This window comes from Fukomys damarensis, unplaced genomic scaffold (genome assembly GCF_012274545.1).
Source record: "Fukomys damarensis isolate Sample0158 unplaced genomic scaffold, DMR_v1.0_HiC HiC_scaffold_17, whole genome shotgun sequence".
Taxonomy (NCBI): Eukaryota; Metazoa; Chordata; class Mammalia; order Rodentia; family Bathyergidae; genus Fukomys; species Fukomys damarensis.
Genome location: NW_022900929.1, coordinates 25,163,354 through 25,181,039, shown reverse-complemented (window position 1 = coordinate 25,181,039; position 17,686 = coordinate 25,163,354). Strand labels below are relative to the sequence as shown.

The following is a 17,686-nucleotide window of genomic DNA, read 5'->3' as shown; positions in this document are numbered from 1 at the left end:
GAAGAGGGAGCTGGCCCGGGCAGCAGTGGCCCCTGCGCAGCCCTCGCGACCTCCACGAGGCAGGGGTGGGTCCACGGCTGGGCCGCCTACCTGGACCGGTCCCTGCTGGAGGCCAGCCAGTGTGGCTGGGGCAAGGCCAAGGGCACCTTGCTGTGGGCCAGAAGTCACCTGGGGATGGAACCAGAGCTGGGCCAAGGGCCTGGCCAAGTGGGGATACAGCTGACACCGCTGGGACTCCCCGGACCGGAGCTGCTGGCTCCTGGCTCGGGGACCTCAGAGGGGGTACAGAACCTTTGGCCTCTATTACCCTCCCGTTTAACCTTGGCCCAGTTCTGCCCCATCTCTGGGCCACACAGAGGTCCACAGTGTGCTAGGGCCTGTCTTCCGGAGCTAGTAGTGCTCACCAGCCACACCCACTCCCAGTGTCACGCTGCCCCAGGGGACGGGGAGGACCCCACCCAGGCAGCTCCCAAGCCCTGCTGCTGGCCTGAGGGCCCTGTGCCTTGAGGCTGCTAGGGTCAGATTGGGCAACCTGGTGAGGCTGCTGGTTCTGTAGTTTTCCTCATCCCAGCCCATCTTGACTGAGCAGAAGCGAAAGCCAAGATGGGTCGGCCACCCTGTCACCAGCCAGGAAGGCAGGAGGAGAGCACAGAGATGGGTCTTTGGCCTCCGTCCAGGTGAGGCAGGGCTGTCATGGAACATTAAAAATGCAGCGGTGAGCTGAGCACTCAGTGTGCACTGAGAAGCACTTAGCAGATGACGGTAGGAGAGACTGAAAGATTCAAAAGGGAGTAGCCAGAGCCAGGCATGGTGGCCCACGCCTGCGATCCTAGCACTTGGGAGGCTGAGGCAGAAGGATCACTGCAAGTTTGAGGTCAGCCCGGGCTACAAAGTAAGTTCAGAGCCAGCCTGAACTACAAAGGGAGAACTTATGTCAAAAAAAAAAAAAAAAAAAAAAAAAAAAAAAAAAAAAAAAAAAAAAAAAAAAAAAAAAAAAAAAAAAAACGTGTGCAGTGACCTCAGCAGTGATGAAATGCACGTTGGCATGAACCCAGGAGGCAACAGACCCTTGTGCAGTTGTGTGGTGCTGGCCAGAGGGGACTTCCTCCACCTGCCTGGGTCCCCTAAGTGCCCTCTGATCTGCTGTCCTTCATGGCGTGCTGTGGCATGGCTTATCAGTCCACATCCACAGAGGCTGCCTGAGCACCTGGGGACCCTGAGAAGGGCCCAGGGCAAGAAGGAGTTCGGCTCCCAGCACCCAGGGAAGCCTGGTGTTCACCATGGGTGGCTGTCATGGAGAGCACCTGGCAACAGGTGGTACCAACCTCTCACTGCTGTCCTCCTTCATGGTCACCACCCATGCCCACTGCAACCTCCAGCTCAGACTATGCAGGATGTGTCTGCCTCCACTGCCCAGAGTCATGGCCACACACAGTGCCCTCCTTACATCCCCCAGGCCACAGGGCACAGCAGGCCTGGGCACAGGGCTCGGGGGACCACCCGCTCCTGCCAAGCCAGCTGCACCGTGCTGATGACGGGAAAGCAAACAGCAAGCTGTCTCCAGAAAGAGAAGTGCTGGTTGCATCTTTCCTGAAGTGTCCCCAAGAACCCTGGATTTATAAACACAAACCCCCCCCCAGCCCTCCTTTCCACAGAGCTGCTGTTAGCAGTTTTCAGCTCTGAAAAACTTCAAAATTCTCCCCTACCAAGCTCTTCTTTCCTGCCTTCTCCACACACCTCTCCCTGAACCCCTAAAGTGGACACAGGTCTCCTGTCCCACACCCAGCTCACCTGGCCTGGCCTGGGGATGTGAACTCCTGTCTTTCTGTCTCCACAGATGTCACCTGTGATGTACCTGCTGCTACCATCCTGGGAGGAGACCGGCAGGAGCCCTGTGCCCTGACCCCAGGGTCCAGCCCCCTGGCTCTCACATTCCTGCCCAGCAAGCCGGGTGCCCGGCCCCAGCCCGAGGGAGCCAGCTGGGATGCAGGGCCTGGTGGGGCCCCCTCGGCCTGGGCAGACCCAGCAGAGGGCAGTCCCAACCCCGCACTCCTGTCCAAGGGCCTGCACCCCCAGGCTCTGCCCGCTGCCCTGGAGCCCCGGATTGTGATGGGCGAGGAGACTTGCCAGGCACCGCCGTCAGCCAGGGCAGCCCTGCCAGTGCTCAGGGAACAGGAGCCCTGCTCTCAGGACAACCCTCCCGTGCCTTCCCCATCCCCGGACCCTGACCCCTTCTTCACCCCTCCCTCCACCCCCACTGAGGCCACCTATGCCCTGCTTCTCGGCCATGGGCCGCACAGGGACGCATGGGATGCTGAGGCTGAGCCGCTGGACTCACTGCCTGCCTCGCCCTCAGGCTCCTCCTATGTCACGGCTGATGGGGACAGCCAGGCCTCATCACCTTCCTGTCCCCTCAGCCTGCCGGCCACTGCTGAAGGGCTGGACTTCGCCTCACACTGGGGCCTCTCCCAGCCGGGGTGGGCAGCTGAGGGAGGGGGGCAGCACCCTGCCGGGCCCCCGTCCTCTGAGTCCAGCCTCTCAGGGGACAGCGGCTCTTCCTGGAGCCAGGAGGGCCACTTCTTTGACTTGGACTTCCTGGCCGATGACCCAATGATCCCTGCGACCCTGCTGCCCTTTCAGGGCAGCCTCATCTTCCAGGTGGAGTCAGTGGAGGTGATGCCACTGTCCCCAGAGGAGGAAGAGGAAGAGGAGGAAGAGGAGGGGTCACCTGACCCTCTGGGCCCAGAGGGGGAAGTGGCCGGAGGGGACGAGGAGGAGGAGGACAGCGCCTCAGCTTCCTTCCTGCAGTCACTGTCCGACCTGTCCATCACCGAGGGCATGGATGAGGCCTTCGCCTTCCGGGATGACACCTCAGCGGCCTCCTCAGACTCTGACTCAGCGTCCTACGCAGGGGCTGAGGACGACCTGCTGTACAGCGGGGAGCCCCACGCCCAGCCCGGCATGCTGCTGCAGGACACCGGCCTGAAGGCGGAGCAGGAGTGTACAGGCAGGGCTTCATTCTGGAGCAAAGAAGCCAGGGGCATGGCACCGGCCCCTCAGGTCCCAGAGGGAGAAGCCCCTGTCAGCCAGAGCCCTGAGTCAATCTCAGGAATCTCCAAAGAGAGCCTTGCTTCCAGCCAGGTGTCTGCGGCTGCTGTGACCCCTCACGCTGGGCTGGCGGCCACAGGGGTGACCCTTGAGGTGGGAGCCAAAGATGCTGATTCTATGGCTGGAGGAACACCTGTCATCTGGGTACCAGCTCAGCCCTCCCAGGATAGGAGGGGCACTGCCTTCAGCCAGCCGCCTGATGCTGCAGAGGCAAAGCCAGATCTGCAGGAAGCAGCAGGCGCCGCTGTGGGCCCAGACCCTCCTGAGCTCACGGGGCATGGAGGCAGCCTGGGTCTCCCAGAAGGCCTGGAGTCTATGGCTGTAGCCACACTACAGCCCCTGCAGGCCAGAGAGGACAGCCCGTTACCCCAGGACTCTCTGGAGCGTGCACTTCCGCCCCTGCTGGATAAAGATCCCACCTCAGGCCTAGAGTCTGTGGCTATGGCCATGCTAGAGTCTCAGAAGGCTGAAGGAGGTGTCTTGTTATTTCAGGACTCTTCTGAGCCTGCTCTTCCACCTCTACTGGATAATCCCACCTCAGGCCTAGAGTCTGCAGCTGCAGCCATTTTGGAGTCTCAGGAGGCCAAAGGGGGCACCCTGTTACCCCAGGACTCTCCTGAGCCTGAGCTTCTGCTGGATGAAGATCCCACCTCAGGCCTAGAGTCTGTGGCTGCAGCCATTTTGGAGTCTCAGGAGGCCGAAGGTGGTGTCTCATCACCCCAGGACTCTCCTGAGCCTGAGCTTCTGCTGGATGAAGATCCCACCTCAGGCCTAGAGTCTGTGGCTGCAGCCATTTTGGAGTCTCAGGAGGCCAAAGGGGGCACCCTGTTACCCCAGGACTCTCCTGAGCCTGAGCTTCTGCTGGATGAAGATCCCACCTCAGGCCTAGAGTCTGTGGCTGCAGCCATTTTGGAGTCTCAGGAGGCCGAAGGTGGTGTCTCATCACCCCAGGACTCTCCTGAGCCTGAGCTTCTGCTGGATGAAGATCCCACCTCAGGCCTAGAGTCTGTGGCTGCAGCCATTTTGGAGTCTCAGGAGGACGAAGGTGGTGTCTCATCACCCCAGGACTTTCCCAAACCTGCACCTCCACCCCTGCTGGATGAAGATCCCACCTCAGGACATGAGTCTGTGGCTGCAGCCACACTGGAGTCCCAGAGGGCTGATGGTAGTGTCTCATTACCCCAGGACTCTCCCGAGCCTTCACCTCCATCTCTGCAAGATGAAGATCCCACCCCAGGCCCAGAGTCCATGGTGACAGCCACACCAGGGCCCCTGCAGGCTGGAGGGAGCATCCTGTTACCCCAGGACTCTCCCAAATCTTCACCTCCATCTCTACAAGATGGAGATCCCACCTCAGGCCTAGAGGTCATGGCTGTGGCCACACTAGCGTCCCAGGAGGCTGGAGGGGGTGTCCTATTACCCCAGGACTGTACTGAGACTGCTCTTCTACCCCTGAAAGACCAAAATCCCACCTGGAGCCCAGAGGTCATGGCTGTAGCCATGTCAGTTCCCCTGCAGGCCAAACAGGGCATCTTGTTACCCCAGGACCCTCCTGAATCTTCTCCACCTCTGCAAGATGAAGATTCCACCTCAGGCCTGGAGACAGTACCAGTGGCCACACCAGGGACTCAGAAGGCTGAAGCAGGCTGCACCCCAGGGACCAAGGCCATGGCCTCTGTGGCTCAACAGGAATTAGGTGTGGCCTTAAAACGGAGGCCTGTGCCCAAGGAGTGGCTTGCAGTGCCCCCTGGTGACCCAGAGCCTGCAGCCTTGAACCTGGGCCCACAGGATGGTCCCAAGCCAGCAGCAGAGGCTGGGATGCTTGGGCCTCCGGAAGAAGCAGGGCCCACCCTGGGTATGGAGGCCCCTGCCGCCCTCAAGGTGAGCCTTGGTCCCAGGAAGGAAGGAGCCTCAGGCCTGCCTACTGCAGAGCGGGAAGCTTGTGTGGAAGCCCAGGCACCAGGCAATGGGGCTGAGACCTGCTTGCATCCAGAGGAGGCCCAGGGGCCTAAGACCCAGAGGGCGAGGGGTCCCAAGCCACCAACACAGGGACATGGACCTAAGTCAGCACCCCGAGGTGCAAAGGGGGCTCCCAAGGCCCTTCGTGCCACCTGCCCTGAGGTCAGCCAGGTGCCACCCCTGAGCCCAGCCAGAGAGGGCAGGGCCCTGGGCAAAAAGGCCACTCCAGGGCCCAGGCTCCCTACAGCCCGGGCTGCAGAGGCCCAGCAAGGCTCCTGCCCAGGGTCCCCAGTCAGGGCTGTGTCCAGGCTGGACGGGGACAGCCCCAAGGAGCCTGTCCCATCAGCACCACCCTCCCTGCGACTGCAGCCCCCCTCCACCCCGAGTCTCCTCAGCCGACCCCCACCAGCGCCCCCCAGAACCCCAGCCCGGGGAGCACCCAGCACACCCCGCAGCAGGCTCCCGGACCCCAACTCCTCTGCTCCTGGTGCCCCCTGCCCACACCAGGATCACCAGGAAGACTCCACAGAGGGTGAGGAGCCCCCAGCCTCTCGGGGTTCCCCACTGCCTCAGGTGGGAGCCCAGCGGGCTGCCACTGCCTCAGGAACCACACAGCCTCGGGGAGCTAGACAGCGTATCAGCCTGGCACCCCAATCCCCCCTCAGCCCCAAGGCGGCTCCCACAGATACCAAAGAGCCAGCCTCAAGGATCGTACCCCCCTGCCAAGTGCCTCCTCCCTCAGGGCCCCAGGGCCCACGTGGTCCTCAAGGGCTCCCAGCCCCTGAGCAACATGAGGACGAGGACAGCCTGGAGGAAGGTGAGTTCTCTCAGGGGCACTGTCACCTGGGCTAGGGGACTGGCCCTAGCGTGACCTCACATCTGTCCCCTCCCCAGACTCCCCAAGGGCCCCAGGCTCTGGCCAGCACTCGGACAGCCACGGGGAGTCATCGGCTGAGCTAGACGAGCAGGACCTCTCGGCCCCTCACACGCAGTGCCCAGCCCAGGTGCCAGCCAGGGCCGCAGGGAGGGTGGCCTCGGGTGGTCCTGCAGTCCCACAGGAGCTCAAAGCCCCTCTCCCCACAGGCCCCGACAGGCAGCAGCGAGGAGACCATCGCCAAAGCCAAGCAGAGCCGCAGTGAGAAGAAAGCTCGGAAGGTAAGGGGAGCCCCACGGGGACCCCAGGACTGGGAACGTGGGACAGGGCTGTCCTCGTGAAGATCCTCACCCATGCTAATGAAATCCTATCTGAAAGGGGGCTCTGGGGCCATATGGGAGCCTGCACCCCTTCCCCTGAACAGCTAGACTGGGGTCACAGGTGCCCAAGGTCATGGGGACACTGGCAGCAGTGTCTGTCCCTGACTGCCCTCCCCAACCTGCACCCTCCGTCTCAGGCCATGTCGAAGCTGGGCCTGCGGCAGATCCAGGGCGTCACGAGGATCACCATCCAGAAGTCGAAGAACATCCTCTTTGCCATCGCCAAGCCTGATGTCTTTAAGAGCCCGGCCTCTGACACCTACGTGGTCTTCGGCGAGGCCAAGGTCTGTCCTGGCTGTGGTCGTGGTCCTGGTCGTGGCTGTGGCGGGGTCAGAATGCGCGGGCTCCCCTGACAACTCCCACACCACAGATCGAGGACCTGTCCCAGCAAGTGCACAAAGCTGCGGCAGAGAAGTTCAAGGTGCCCTCAGAGTCTTTGGCCCTGGTCCCCGAAGTGGCACCTGGACCCCGGCTGAGACCAGAGTGTGGCGAGGAGGAGGAGGAGGAGGAGGAGGTGAGGCCCAGGGTCCCAGGAGCCCACAGGGTGGGGCTGCCGTGGGCCTCCGTGACGTCCCCGCTCCCTGGCAGGTGGACGAGTCGGGGCTGGAGCTGCGTGACATCGAGCTGGTGATGGCACAGGCCAACGTGTCCAGGGCCAAGGCCGTGCGAGCGCTGAGGGACAACCACAGCGACATCGTCAACGCCATCATGGTGAGGAGCGTGGGCCATGAGGGGCTTCCTGTGATCCCCTGAGGACTGCACTGGGCAGGGGGTGGCCCTCGGTGTGACCTGTGGCCCTTCTCCACAGGAGCTGACGATGTAGCTGCTGCCTGAGCCGGTCCACCCTGCCCTCCCCAGCGCTGCCACCTAATAAATCGGAGTCCAATCGACCGCACGGTGTCACCTCACTGTCCTCAGTGTGCTCTGGAGACCTCAGTGCCCCCTGCACCCTCTGGCTTCCCCTCCTATCCCTGACTGCTGCTCATCCTTGGGTCCCCTCCCACCCTCCACTGCCCTCAGGCACATTCGAGGCCCCACATTCTTGTGCCTCCCTGCTGGCAGCTGGTGAACACTGGGCTATCTGGGCTACACCGTGGCATCAGAAGTGTGGCCCGTGACCACACAGATGGCGCCGAGGCCATGCTCTACCCATGTGGCACTAGGCAGGGGCCAGAGACGAGTCTGTGATTTGTCTCTGCCTCTCCTGAGGCCCAAGGGGTGGGGGGCAGCTCCAACAGAAGGCGCAACAGAGAAATCGCTGTGAAACCCAGTGCAAGTTCAGGGCCAGCCTGAACTACACAGCCAGACCCTATCTCAAAAAACAAACAGAAAAGACCCAGCCCAGGGTTCTGCTGGGCTGATACCACATGGCCTGCCCATCTTGCTCAGGACCCTGTGGCTTGGCTGAGACACAGTGAATGTCCAGGGCATCCCTCTCCCCAGCATGGGTGGAAGAGGGCCTGAGTATCCCGGGGGCGCCTCGAGTCTCAGCAGAGCCCAGTGCGTCCTGACCCAGGTCCCTTCCCCATGCCCTGCAGAAGGTTGGAAAGGGCCCAGGGTACAGAGGTCAGCAGGGCCAGGGATTTAGCTCAGTGGTGCTGCCACCTGCCTTGCAAGCACAAGGTCCTGAGTTCGATCCCTGGTACCAAAAAAACAAACAAACAAAAAAAGCCAAGACCAAGGCCTGCCAGGGGCATCTATCACCAGCAGGGCTGGGCAGGACCACACCAGCCAGGGCCCTGCTGGGATCCATGCATGGGACAAAGACCAAGGCTTCCCGCCACCCCCAGCCACTGGCCCATGACCCTGAGACCTAGAACACTTGCCCTGGGTCCACAGGATCTTTGGCACCCTCCCAGGATGCAGGAGGACCGGTGGCCCGAGGGATGGAGGTCAGAGTGGATGGCCCTTGTGGTAACACAGCTTTCATCCAGGCGGGTGAGAAAAAAGCCCGGCAACGGGATATTAAATTATTCACATTGCAGTAAACTTCTTTAAGTTCTCTGAGAGTTACATGAGGAACGTCATGTGCAAAAGTGACAATTGTCTGGCCCATCCACAGGCCTGGCTCTCGTGCCAGTGTGGCTGGGCCTGGCCTCCCCATGTGGAGCCAGTGCAGGGCCCACTGGAGCCTGGGACAGATGTGGCACCTCTGCCCTACACAGGACGTGTCCTGTGGAGGCTCCACACCCCTTCACAGTAGAGGACCCACCGCCGCCGGCCACCTCTACTGCCATGAGGGGCCCACGGGGTCGGTGTCTCCTCGCAGGAAGGCCTGACGCAGTCTTGCGGACGGTGCAGTGCTCCCACCGCTGCTGTCATGCCGAGTCCTGGTCCATGCTGCAGCCCAGCGCCTCGATGTCACTGCTGATGTCCGAGATCATGCGGTCCCACTCATCCCCCTCAGAGGGCCCCGAGCGGTCATCGGGGCTGCCCGCGGCCCTGCTTCCATTGGCGGTGGAGGTAGAGGCGATGCTCTGCGCCCGCCGGTGCCTGCCAAAGCTGTCGGTGATGATGCCACGGCCATCCTTCACGCCGATGGTCTCCAGGAAGTTCTCGAAATGCTGGCTGTCCTTCTCGGGGATGAAGGGCCGCAGACCTGCGACACGGACCAGCACAGGCACGGCTCAGGGACCCAGCTGAGGACCCCAAAGATCCCAGCCCAAGGGCTTGTTGTCATCAAAGGTGACCTCCATTCCATCAGTCCTTGGGGTTCCCATCTTAAGACAAGAAAGGCAAGGCCCAGGGAAGTACTGGAAGCCACTGGTGGCCTTGGTCATGAGCTGCCATCCCCAGTAAGGCTTCAGGACAAAGCCACGGGCCAGCCTGGGTGACCACCCACAACTCGGCAGGGCACAGCCAGGCCCCAGCCCCAGAGCCAGGGCTCCAAAAGAGAGGGGAGGGCCCATGGCTCAGCCCTCTGCCACCCACTGCTTGAAGGTAACCCTGCCCAAGAGCAAGACAGGAAGCTACTGGCTGTGGCTCCCTAGGCTGTGTCCTGACAGGGACGGAGCAGGGAGGCCTTTTCCTCTTCATCCCGCCAGGAGTGGGGGCTTTGGGGAGGTGGCTGATGCCTGCCAGACCCATAGATGGGGAAACAAGCCAGGCGAGGTGGTGCAGGCCTCTGATCCCAGAACTCTGGGAGGCTGAGGCAGGAGGCTCACAAGTTCAGGCTCAGACTGGGTAACTCAGAAAGACCCAGACTCAAAATTAAAAGGACTGGGGATGCAGCTCAATGCAAAGGCCCTGGGTTTAATCCCTACTACCTCAAAACAAACAAAATAAGCAGTGTTGGGGGCATAAACCCACCTCCCGTGGTTCAGGGCCGTAAGCCCAGTACCCAGCAGCCCTCAAGGAGCTTCTGCCAACTCACTGTGCTCTGAGCACTGGCAGAGGGGAAGCCACAGCAGGGTTGATGTCCCCTGAGGGCAGCGTTGCAGGCTCCGGCCTAGGTGTTGACGGCGGGACTGACTACCCAACCTGCCAGCCACTGACCTAAGGCACTGAGTTCCTCAAGGGTCTTGGCAAAGGCTAATCTTTCCACCTAGGATGGCGCCTCCCTGTCTCTTTCCCCTAGCAAACTCCTACAGATGCAGCAAAACCCACTCAAGTGTCACCTCCCCAAAGGGCCCCCTGGCTCCTCTCCAGCACCTTCTCTTGAGCCTGGCAGGGGCCTCGTGCCCCCACCCACACCCCCACCGGGCCTCACCAAGCAGCAGGAACTTGCGGCTGTCCCCATAGAGCTGCCGCAGGCTGATGCAGAACTCGTGGATGGAGGCTCCGGTGCGGTACTCATGCAGCAGCGTCGCGAACTGCTGGATCTCCTGCGAGGACAGCTTGGTGCGCAGCTGCAGGGCAGAGGGGCACCCGCTGAAGCCCGGTGGCAGCAGGCAGGGTGGGGCCGCAGAGCCCCCCCAGGCCCAGGCAGTACCGTGAGCATGTAGTCCTGCAGCAGCTCGGCGGCGCTGGCGCTCAGCTCGCTGTCACTTGCCGTCTTGCTGTGGGGCAACGCCTGCATGCAGGATAGCGGTGGCAGCCCGCCGGCATCCGCGCAGTCAGGGAAGCAGCTATAAGGCATGGGACGCGTGGGCTGCGTCCACCCCGGTGCCCGACCCCACCCCGGATCCCCCACCTGCTCCAGGAGCCCCCAAGGGTATGACAGTGCAGGGGACACAGCAGGGGAGCGTGGGCTGAGCTGCCACCCAACAGGCCATGCACAGGACCACTCCAGAGGCCAAAACGGGGACAGCACAAGGCCAGGGTGGGGACGCGGGGTGCAAGGCAGGGGCACAAGCACTCACAAGGTGCTGGCCTCGGTGTCGTAGGCCTCCTTCAGATCCACTTTCGTGGAGGAGTCATCTGTAGGGAAGACGCAGGAGACAGCGTGACTCTCAGGCTGGGGGCGCTGCCCCATGTGGCCGGAAGGAGAATCCAGGACACAGCCAGCTCCGTGCTGCGTTGATAGGAGGCACAGGCCACCCTGGCCTTTGGGGACCCCCAAGTCCCTCACCCTGGAGCCAGCCGGGTCCTGAACATGCCGTGTGCCATGAACAGGGCTCCCAGCCTGAGCCCACACAGGTCCTCAGCCGCACTCAGGGCATCAAGTACACAAAACCCAGCCAGACAGGCGCTATCCCCGCCACAGGGTGGGTGGTCTGACCCCTCCCTGGACACAGCCCAGCCTGCGGACCCGGGAAGGGCCTGGCACAGAGCCGCGCCTGGGGGAAGCCCAGCAGTGACACTGAGATTGCAGGTGAGTTCGGGACCCAAGGACAGGGACAGCCCGACACCGCAGGCAGAGCAGAGGGACAGGGCACGGCGAGAGGACGGAGCTTAGGCGAAGCCCTGGGTTCTATCCCCAGTAGTAGAAAGAAAAAAACCCAGTGGGTTTCACAGTATCTTTTAAAGGCCAAGTGGTTGCGCTGAAACAGTCCTACCAGACATGCTGCTGGCCTGTGCCTCAACCTTCCCAACTGTGGCACAGGGTGAGGGTTGTTCCTGCATTGCTGGGTGGGGGAGGGCTCAGCTGTCACCCAGGCCAGGTGGGCTCCAGGCAGCACAGAGCTGCTGTCCTGGGCACACGCCTGTCCTGGCCTGGGCCACCTGTGAGCCACCAGGGAAGAGCCTTCTGCCGTTCTGGGCCCCAACGTGTGAACCTTTGGCTGGGAGGGCAATGCCACTGGGTCCTGCAGACCTGGTGCCCAAGAGCATGTCCACGGAGAGATTGCGCTGCTCCACGCCCAGCTCGGTGGACACTCAGATGCACAGATGCCCTCGATGTCCCCTCCCCTCCCCCTGCCTGGGCCTCAGGGATCCTGGGCAGCACATTTGGGTCCTGCAGTCCCGGAAGGGCCTCAGCCCCGTCACCCTCTCGTACCGCTATGCAGGGATAGGTGGTGGGTGGGCGTGGAGGCGCCATCGAAGATCGCTCTATCCAGAAAATCGATGGTGGACTCCGTGTAAACGATCTGGAAGACCTGGCCGAGCAGGGAGCACAGCTCTTCCGCGGCCACCTGGAGGGGTGGACAGTGGCGGCTGCCACATCAGAGTGGCCGGCGGTGACCACCTTCCCGGCGGGCAGCCTCTGGGCTCTGTGGGTGTGAGGACAGCAGGCAGAGGAGGCCCCGGCACGGTCCTGCCAGACACACTGCTGATCCCGTGCCTCAACTTCCCCATCTGCAAGCAGGATGGGAGGCCAGGGCTGGAGGGGCCAGCTCACCTTGCTCTCCGCAGCCAGGATGACCAGGCAGCAGGCCTCCACTGGCACCACCGTGCTCTCTGGCAGGGGCCCCGAGCCCAGACCTCTGGAACTCTCCGTGCACAGGCTCTGACTGGGGGAGATACCCGGATCCTGGGCTGTGGAGGGACAGCCGTCAGGACGCATGGGGGGCATGAGGACACTCAGGACACCTCTGGCCAACTGTCCACCAGGCCTCCAAGGTGGCCAGCCTGTGCCAGGCATGTGCTCCGGGTGCGTCCCTCCCCTCCCCTTACTGCACTGTCATCCTGCTAGGAAATGGCACCCCGCATTTATCACCCACATACCCTCCCAGCATCCAGGATGGGGATGGAGGAGACACAGGACAGCCAGGATTCGAGGGCTGTTCTGTTTATTTATTGAGACAAGGTCTCTTTATGTAGCCCAGGCTGGCTTTAAAAATCAAGATCCCCCTGCCTCAGCCTCCCAAGTGCTGGGGTTATAGGTATAGCCACCACACTTGACTGTTCAAATCTTTTTGGCTATACCAAAGGCAATTTCACAGGATTCAAGTTAACAGATAACAGGCCGTGACCACAACGCTGACAGTCCACTTCTATGAGGTTTCCATATATTCTGGCCTAAGGCACTTCCTTCTCACACAGGGATAAACTGAGGCACGGGGCTGGGCCTGGCAGCTTGTGAACAGTAGGGTCCAGGTGCTAAGCTAGATGGTGACACCCCAGTGCCACATCCCTAACAGCCCACCCTCCACCTACACAGAAAACACACGGTGATTCCTAGAGGCTTGATGGTTGGGGTCAGGGGACATCGGGCCCGGTCAGAGGCCCAGAAGTGTCCCTGTCACCCCCAGAACTGATGGGCAGGGAGGGAAGGAAGGGCAGCAGAACCAGGCAATGCAAGGGTCACAGCTAGGGGTAGAGGCCCAGGCCAGGGGCTGGCAGGACAGTGTGATGGCCTTGGAGAGACCAGGCCGCCTGACCCTGACTGCCACCGGCCGCCGGGCCCCTGAGCACGTGGGCGTGATGCACCCACACCTAAGAGGTCATCACATGGGGCTCTGGGGCCGGTGTGAGAGGACGTGGACCAGCGCATCATATTTACAATCACCTCAGGGAGTGTTCTAGAGAGAGGCCCGACCTGGACATGTCACTCCAGTGGTTTCACTGTTTCTCTCACTCCCTAGCCCAGGCCTGGGTTGGCTCTCGAGGAAGCAGCGGGCAGCTACGACGTAGACACCGCTTTCATCCTCCCAAGCACCTCCCAGCCCCACTGCACCACACAGGAGACCCGGGCCCTGGTCCTCTCCTGTTCTCCTAGGAGCTGCTCCCCACCTGCCAAAACATCCAAGTCTGCCAGGGCGGGTCCCCCTCCTCTAGGCCACGAGGTCCTCCAGGGCTGGACACAGAGCTAAGGCAGCCGGGAGGCCCCAGCCCAGCCCGCTGTGCCTCAGTGACTCCATCTGGACTCAGGCCTGGCAGATTCTAGAGGTCCAGAAAGAGAATCTATGACAAACGCTCTGGGCTGCTTTGGGCCACGTTCAATTGTCATTTCTAGAGATTAAAATGGCTCGGTACTGACAGCGGATTAAACATCGTGCAGGAAGGTGGGCACTGTGGCTTGCAGGCTGCGCATCCCAAAGGTGCTGCAGCTTGGTCCCCGAGGGCTCCTCCTGGGAGTCTGGGCCTGGTGGGAAGTTGCTAGGCCCCTGGGCACCCCTGAGCACAACCGCTCCCCAGCAGGGACTGCATCAGGCAGAAACCCCACTTCCCTCACTCATCCTCATGCCCTGGCACCATCCTCAGGGACCCACCCAGGCTGAGAGGTCCCCGCGAACTCCGCCAACAGGGAGAGCATAGCTGTTTCCTCCCTTCTTTCCTCACTGGCTTGAACCCCAGGCCACGGCCTGTAGGGGGCGACAGACAGTGGCTGGAACCCCAGCATCCAGACAAGCAGAGGCTGGGGACAGGCCGGGCTCTGTGGACACAGAGCAGCGCCCAGGATCAGCCTCTCCGCTCCACCTGCCTGGGCAGTGTGGGAGGCTGGGGGACCACAGGAGGGCAAGGGGCACCAAATGTATCCCGGGCAGTTCCCCCAAGTCTCCGCGTGTGACACGGACCCGGGCCATGGCAGCTGCCAGCCCTCCCCGCACACAGCACAGAGCTGCAAAAGTCATGGATGTGGCTCAGCCCACCGGCCCAGCCCCGCACCTGTCTTCAGGACCACCAGGTGTGCGGCATCGTCCCGCACGTAGGAGACGGCAGCAATGTCGTGGATGGGCACCCTGAGGATGACGTCCTCCCCGTCCCGCCAGGCCAGCTTGACGTTGTAGGCGGACAGGCTGAGCACGGCGTCGTGCTCCTGCGTCAGGTGTCCCGGGAGCTGGTGGGCACGCTGCGAAGTACACGGGGACTCAGAGATGCTGGGCACAGTGGTCATGTCCTCGGTCCTGCGGGGGGGGGGACTGGGAGGTGCTGCCCCCACCGGGAGGTTCTCCTGGAATGACTCTACATCCAGACTTCCCATTACATTTTCTTTTCTTTTTTCCTTGTACTTTGGAGACAAGTTCTCACAATGCAGTACAGGCTGGCCTTGAACTCACTATGTAGCCCAGGCTGACCTTAAACTCACTCAGGTGATCTTCCTGCCTCAGCCTCCCAAGTGCTGGGATCACAGGCCTGCGCCACCTCACCCAGCTCAGATTTCAACTTATGGCACATGGTCTGGAATAACCTGAAATTGTGACAATTGGAAATAGCCCCATGCTGCACAGGTTTATGTCAGACTGAAGAAGAGTCCAGTGGCCAAGAGCCAAATGGACCTGTACTATGGGGGAACTGGGTCACCCCTTCCAGGCACGAGGCCTAAGCAAGGGGACTGAGGCCTGGAGTGGCTGGGGCAGAGCATGCAGCAGAGGCTGGGTTACCTTGGCTTTGTCTATGAAGTGCAGGATTTCCGTCCTACTGGAGGGGTTCAGGTACCCAGGGATGGATGTCAGCTGACCTAAATACTGCGGAGGGAAGAGAAGGCACATGAGGTCAGGACTGGCCACCACCACCCCACTGCTATGCCCAGCCCGGCCACCTCCTTAGCCTCAGGCCACCAGGCTGGGGTCCCCAGCCCAGCTCCACCAGGACAGGAATCTGGAATCTTGGGGTAAAGCACAGCCCTCCTGCATCTACTGCTACACTACATTCAGGGTCCCGCTAAGGTGGTTTCCAGATGAGCTTGGCAGAGGCTGCACAGGGACAGCAGTGGTTTCTCAATCTCTGTGCGGGGGCTGAACCCAAGGGCACCCTGGATAGCATCATTCACAATAAACCAGGGGCCAGAAGTGGTAGGGCACGCCTGAAATCCCAGCACTCAAGAGGCTGAGGCAGGAGGGTCACTGAAGAATTTGAGGCCAGCCTGGGCTACTTAGTGAGTTCAAGGCCAGCCTGAACTACAAAGTGAGGCCCTGTCTCAAAACAAGACCCAACATAAATAAACTGCGAATCACAAAGGCCAATGCAGCTGAGTAACGACCACAGTCAGGGAAACGAAGGGCCAGCGTTTGTCTGAAAGTATCCCCCAAGTTCCCACGCGCGCCCAAGGGGTGAGGCCTTAGGGAAGAGGGGATTCACCTGTGACAGCAAAGGGCGCATTCTCCCCACCCTGTGCTTTCCCCACTCCGCCACAAGAGAGCGCTCCGAGAAAGCCAAGCCCAGCGCCAGCCCTTCCTCTTGGATTTCTCAGCCTTCAGACTCAGGAGAAATAAACTTCCAGCCACTGTTAAGATGCCGAAGTGGGACATTCTGCTCCCACAGCACAGCGCACATCGGGCACAACGGAATGGGTTTCTTTGGTGCCCCGTGACCCGGGCCTCGGTATGTGGTGGGTTGGGAACTCAGCTAGGTCTGCTGGGCTTGGGCCTGAGTCTTTAAAAAACTACGCAAGCATTTGTTTTCACTGTTGCTGTTGTTTGGAACCCAGAGCCTTGCCACTGCTGTACCCCAGATCCATCCCTTTTAAATTTTTTATTTTGAGATAGTGTTTTGCTGAGTTTTTAAATTTCCCGGGCTAGGCTTGAACCCCTGATCCTCCTAGAGAGCTGGGATGGCAGGTACATACCATCATGCCTGGCCCTAGCACAATATTTTATTTATTTGAGCCATTATGTAGTTTAAGATAGTCTTAAACTCACTATATATCCCAGGCTGGCCTTGAATTCTCAGAGATCCTCCTGTCTCAGCCTCTCAGGATTACAGGTGTGTGCCACCATGCCTAGTTTGTGATGCAATGTTTTTAATGGCATGGATTTTTTTTAATGGACTACTGATCCCTGAGAGCAGAATTTCTGCACTCAGCACTCTCCCCCCCACACTCATCAATTCGCATATTTAAGTTATCTATAAAAAAGGAGGTGAGGTTTCCAGCTTCTGGTCTGGCATGTATGGGGGGCAGGCTGTCACTCCCATGCTTACAGGAAGGAAGCTGACCCACTGAAATCAACGACTCTTCTTAGATCTAGCAGGTAAATGAGGGCCCAGGAAAACCACTGTCCCCACAGCTGGTGAGACAGCTGAGCAAGCTGAGGCAGGAGGGTTTAGCTCCCAAACTGAAAACCAGCCTGAGCAACACAGTGAGATTCCATCTCAAAAAACAGTAACAATGGGCTGGGGATTTAGCTCAGTGGTTCCAGCGGCTGCTTCATAAGTGCAAGGACCTGAGTTCAATCCTCAGTACCAAAAAAAAAAAAAAAAAAAAAAGAAAAAGTAACAACAACAACAGAGATAAACAGGTTGACTGAGAATGACACTCACTGGGGACAAAAACCCTGAGGCCAGTACAGGTGAGACAGAGAGATCACAAGGCTGGGGCTTCACTGGACCAGCTGAACATCAAACACCTGGGAATCCAGCTGTGGACACCCCACTTTCCAGAGCTCTAGTGGGTCTCAGGGTGAAGACTACAGAAAACTCCCTGTGCTTCTGGCCATGAGAGGAGAACTAACGAAATACCTACCTATAAAAATATTCCTTAAAATGTTAAACCAATACAATATTAAATCACTATCCCCAACCAATACAATATTAAATCTGCTATCCCCAACCCGGGCTATTCTTCAAGGAAAATGACTTTACCAGAGCCAAGACCATGGACCATGAGGGAACACCCAGCTCCCACTCCCTCTACCCATCTGCCTCTCCTCAGGGTGAGGAAACAGAACTCAGAATCAGAAGGAAGTTCATGCCAGGGCCACTGAGACCTTGTGGTGTGACTATGGAAGAGTCCCCTCTGTACCCACAGCAAGCAGGCTCCTGTGTCAACAGAAAAGCCAGGTGTGGGGGTGCATGCCTGTAATCCTAGAACTCAGGAGGCTGAGGCAGGAGGTTTGCCATGAGTTCAAGGTTGGCCTGCACTACAAAGTGAGACTTTATCTCAAAAAAAAGTGGGGGGGATCTCAAGAAGAGACAACAGCAACTCCCCCACAATGAATGTTATCATTACAAACTGCAAACATTAACCAGGCATGATGGCACACGCCTATAATCCCAGCACTTGGGAGGCTGAGGCAGGAGGATCGCTGTGAGTTCAAGACCAGCCTGGGCTACATAGTGAGTTCCAGGTCAGTCTCAACTACACAGTGAGACCCTGCCTCAAAAA

At 60.0% G+C, this 17,686-nt stretch overlaps 2 protein-coding genes across 2 annotated transcripts in view; one reads left to right on the top strand and one right to left on the bottom strand.

The window, feature by feature from the left end:
- The window catches only part of Nacad (NAC alpha domain containing), an 8,855-nt gene extending 763 nt beyond the window's left edge, over positions 1–8,092 (top strand). Inside the window, exons 2-9 of the mRNA XM_033765282.1 lie at positions 64–152; positions 1,767–5,884; positions 5,962–6,071; positions 6,151–6,222; positions 6,459–6,605; positions 6,692–6,835; positions 6,910–7,032; positions 7,130–8,092. Coding sequence (XP_033621173.1) covers positions 64–152; positions 1,767–5,884; positions 5,962–6,071; positions 6,151–6,222; positions 6,459–6,605; positions 6,692–6,835; positions 6,910–7,032; positions 7,130–7,144 — 4,818 coding nt within the window. The 3' untranslated portion in view covers positions 7,145–8,092. The remainder of the gene's footprint in view (positions 1–63; positions 153–1,766; positions 5,885–5,961; positions 6,072–6,150; positions 6,223–6,458; positions 6,606–6,691; positions 6,836–6,909; positions 7,033–7,129) is intronic.
- A 158-nt stretch (positions 8,093–8,250) lies between these two features.
- Positions 8,251–17,686, bottom strand: part of Ccm2 (CCM2 scaffold protein) — a 27,255-nt gene continuing 17,819 nt past the window's right edge. Inside the window, exons 3-10 of the mRNA XM_010624919.2 lie at positions 14,967–15,050; positions 14,251–14,434; positions 12,041–12,177; positions 11,699–11,834; positions 10,623–10,680; positions 10,253–10,388; positions 10,031–10,169; positions 8,251–8,920 (exon numbers count right to left, since the gene is read on the bottom strand). Of these exons, the coding sequence (XP_010623221.1) occupies positions 8,640–8,920; positions 10,031–10,169; positions 10,253–10,388; positions 10,623–10,680; positions 11,699–11,834; positions 12,041–12,177; positions 14,251–14,434; positions 14,967–15,050 (1,155 nt within the window). The 3' untranslated portion in view covers positions 8,251–8,639. The remainder of the gene's footprint in view (positions 8,921–10,030; positions 10,170–10,252; positions 10,389–10,622; positions 10,681–11,698; positions 11,835–12,040; positions 12,178–14,250; positions 14,435–14,966; positions 15,051–17,686) is intronic.